The sequence below is a fragment of the Geospiza fortis genome, unplaced genomic scaffold (genome assembly GCF_000277835.1).
Source record: "Geospiza fortis unplaced genomic scaffold, GeoFor_1.0 scaffold241, whole genome shotgun sequence".
Classification (NCBI taxonomy): domain Eukaryota; kingdom Metazoa; phylum Chordata; class Aves; order Passeriformes; family Thraupidae; genus Geospiza; species Geospiza fortis.
In genome coordinates, this window is record NW_005054491.1 from 967,484 (window position 1) to 970,937 (window position 3,454).

Genomic DNA, 3,454 nt, shown 5'->3' on the forward strand with positions numbered 1-3,454 from the left:
GTCACATTTTCTGGAAAAATCCCTTCCCCAGGATTTCTCCTTCTGGGAAGTTGAGAAGCCTCAGGAAAAAAATTAAAACAAAAATTATCTGATTTGCTTCTCCTGTGTTTTGCTGCTTTGGAATGTGGTTTGGAGATTGTTTATCCAACATGTGGATTGTTTCTATTGAATGACAATCACAGCCAGCTGTGTGGGACAAGAGTCGCAGGTTTTTCATTAGTATCTGGTTAAGCCTTCTGTAAGTATCCTTCCTCTGTTCTTTAGAATAGTTTTAGTATAGCATTTTTAAATAGAATATAATACCATAAAATAATAAATTAGCTGTCTAAGGACATGGAGTCAAATTCATCATTTCCTCTGGGGGACCCCAGAAAATACCACACTGCATCCCATATCCTGCATTCCACATCCCTAAATCCCTCCTGTCACCCTTCCCTTCCCTTTTTTTCTTTTCTATCTTTTCTTTTTTCTTGTCCCTTACTTTATTTTTATTTATTAATTTATCCAGTTTTATTTATTTCCTACATATGGGCATGATTTCTTTTAGGATTTCATTTTTGTCTGTTTATTTATTAATTACAATATTTATTTATAACATTGTGATTGTTTCTTTTATGATCTCATTTTTATCCACTTTCTTGTTTATTTTATTTATTTTATTTATTTCCTCCATACGGGTATGATTTCTTTTATGATTTCATTTTTATCCCTTTATTTATTAATTACTTTGTTTATTTATAACATTGTGATTGTTTCTTTCATGATCTCATTTTTATCCATTTTCCAGTTTTATTTATTTATTTTATTTTATTTATTTATTAATTTATTTCCTCCATACGGGTATGATTTCTTTTATGATTTCATTTTTTAATCCCTTTATTTATTAATTACTTTGTGTATTTATAACATTGCGGTTGTTTATTTTATTATTTCATTTTCATCCATTTTCCAGATCGATTTCTTTTATGATTTCATATTTATCCCTTCATTTATTAATTACTTTATTTCTTTATAACATTGTGGCTATTTATTTTTTTCATGATCACATTTTAATCCATTTTCCAGATCAAGCTGAAGGAGATTTTCGAGACGCCCTCGGAGATCGCGCTGGTGCTGGAGCTGGTCACGGGGGGAGAACTCTTTGACAGGTAAGGATCAGCTCCAGGAGGATGGATCCAGGGAGGAGGAGGAGGAGGATGGAGGGGGCTGAAGGCTCCTCGTGCCCACAGGATCGTGGAGAGGGGGTTCTACAGCGAGCGGGATGCGGCACACGTGGTCAAGCAGATCCTGGAGGCTGTTTCGGTAACGGGGCCCTGGGGGCGGCACTGGGGGGGCTGCAGCCAAATATCCCTGGGGAGAAGGGCCTGGAGCTGCACTGATCCCAAATATCCCTGGGGAGAAGGGCCTGGAGCTGCCCCCATCCCAAATATCCCTGAGGAGAAGGGCCTGGAGCTGCACTGATCCCAAATATCTCTGAGGAGAAGGGCCTGGAGCTGCCCCCATCCCAAATATCCCTGAGGAGAAGTGCCTGGAGCTGAACTGATCCCAAATATCTCTGAGGAGAAGGGCCTGGAGCTGCACTGATCCCAAATAACCCTGAGAAATGCCTGGAGGTGCCCTCATCCCAAATATCCCTGAGGAGAAGGGCCTGGAGCTGCACTGATCCCAAATATCCCTGAGGAGAGACACCCAGATCTTCCCCCATCCCAAATATCCCTGGGGAGAGGCACCTGGACCTCCCCTGATCCCAAATATCCCTGGGGAGAAGCACCCAGAGCTGCCCCCATCCCAAACACCTCCTTTCTCCCCTTGCCCTTGGCCCGGCACCACTGGGAGAAGACAGATCTGCTCTGAGGGGGGATGAAGAGGAGGGAGGAGGAAGGTCAGGGCTGCTCTGCATCCCAGAGTTTCCATGGCAACAGGAGGGTTTGAAAACCAGCAACTCCTGACTGGAAACGGATCCTCCACAGTGGTGGCAGTTCCTGAGCTGGTCTCGAGTTTGTGACGGGTCCCCAATCGCTGCTGCCACCTCCCAAATTCTGTCTGAGGCCGTTCCTTTCCTTTTCACACCCCACTTTTCCTTTTTTTTGCAGTATTTGCATGAGAATGGGGTCGTGCACCGGGACCTGAAGCCGGAGAACCTGCTCTACGCAGACCTGTCCCCCGATGCACCCCTCAAAATCGGTGGGTTGGGGGACCTGGCCAGGGGTCTTGGCATGAGAGGGGGTCCCAGTGCCCCTCCCTGATGGCACTGCCACTCCCTTGTGTCCCTGCAAGGTGACTTTGGGCTCTCCAAGATCGTGGATGAACAGGACACCATGAAAACCGTGTGTGGGACACCGGGGTACTGCGGTGAGAGGGGAGGGGGGACAGGAAAATTGGGGTGGGAGAGAGAGAGGGATATTTTGGGGAGAGGAAAATTGGGGTGGGAGAGAAGGAAGGACATTCTGGGAGATGAAAATTGGGGTAGGAGAGAGGGAGGGACATTGTGGGGAGAGAGGGACGTTTTGGGGACAGGAAAATTGGGGTGGGAGGGAAGGACATTGTGGGGAGAGGAAAATTCATGTGGGAAAGAGGGGAGACATTTTGGGGAGAGGAAAATTGGGGTGGGAGGGAGAGAGGGACATTCTGGGAGAGGAAAATTGGGGTGGGAGGGAAGGACATTGTGGGGAGAGGAAAATTCATGTGGGAAAGAGGGGAGACATTTTGGGGAGAGGAAAATTGGGGTGGGAGAGAGAGAGGGACATTGTGGGGACAGGAAAATTGAGGTGGGAGAGAAGGAGGGACATTCAGGGAGAGGGAAATTGGGGTGGGAGGGACATTCCAGGGGGTTTTTCCTCCCTAAGGCCGGGCACAGCTCGGCGCAGGAATAGCTGGGGCCGTGCCAAATTTGGCTGGCACAGAGCCACATTTATCGCTTTTCCTCCACATTTATCCCTTTTCCTCCTCCTTTATCCCCTTTCCTCCCCATTTATCCAGTTTTCTCCCCATTTATCCCCCTTTCCTCTTTCTTTATCCCCTTTTCTCCCATTTATCCCCTTTTTCTCCACATTTATCCCTTTTCTCCACACCTGTTGGTGCCCAGCAGAGTTTTCTCCACTGGGATCCCCCGCCATGGGTGTGTTTGACCCCCAAATTTCCCTTCCAGCCCCCGAAATCCTGCACGGGTGTCCCTATGGACCAGAGGTGGACATGTGGAGCGTGGGGGTCATCACCTACATCCTGTGAGTGTCACAGCCAGGGGACACAGCAAGGGGGGGCTTTGTCCCCTCTGTCCTTGCTGGGGGGGGGTGTTGAATTTGTCCCCAGGATGGAGGAGGAAATGAATGAATCTGACTCTATGTTTTTAGAAGGCATATAATATAATATAATATAATATAATATAATATAATATAATATAATATAATATAATATAATATAATATAATATAATATAATATAATATAATATATAAC

The 3,454-nt window shown here is 46.1% G+C and overlaps 1 protein-coding gene across 1 annotated transcript in view; it reads left to right on the top strand.

Moving 5' to 3' along the window:
* Window positions 1-3,454, top strand: part of LOC102038357 (calcium/calmodulin-dependent protein kinase type IV-like) — a gene marked incomplete at both ends in the record, with an annotated part of 10,564 nt that overhangs the window by 3,563 nt on the left and 3,547 nt on the right. The window contains 5 exon segments of the mRNA XM_031063272.1: window positions 1,066-1,148; window positions 1,230-1,302; window positions 2,094-2,184; window positions 2,278-2,352; window positions 3,149-3,224. Of these exon segments, the coding sequence (XP_030919132.1) occupies window positions 1,066-1,148; window positions 1,230-1,302; window positions 2,094-2,184; window positions 2,278-2,352; window positions 3,149-3,224 (398 nt within the window).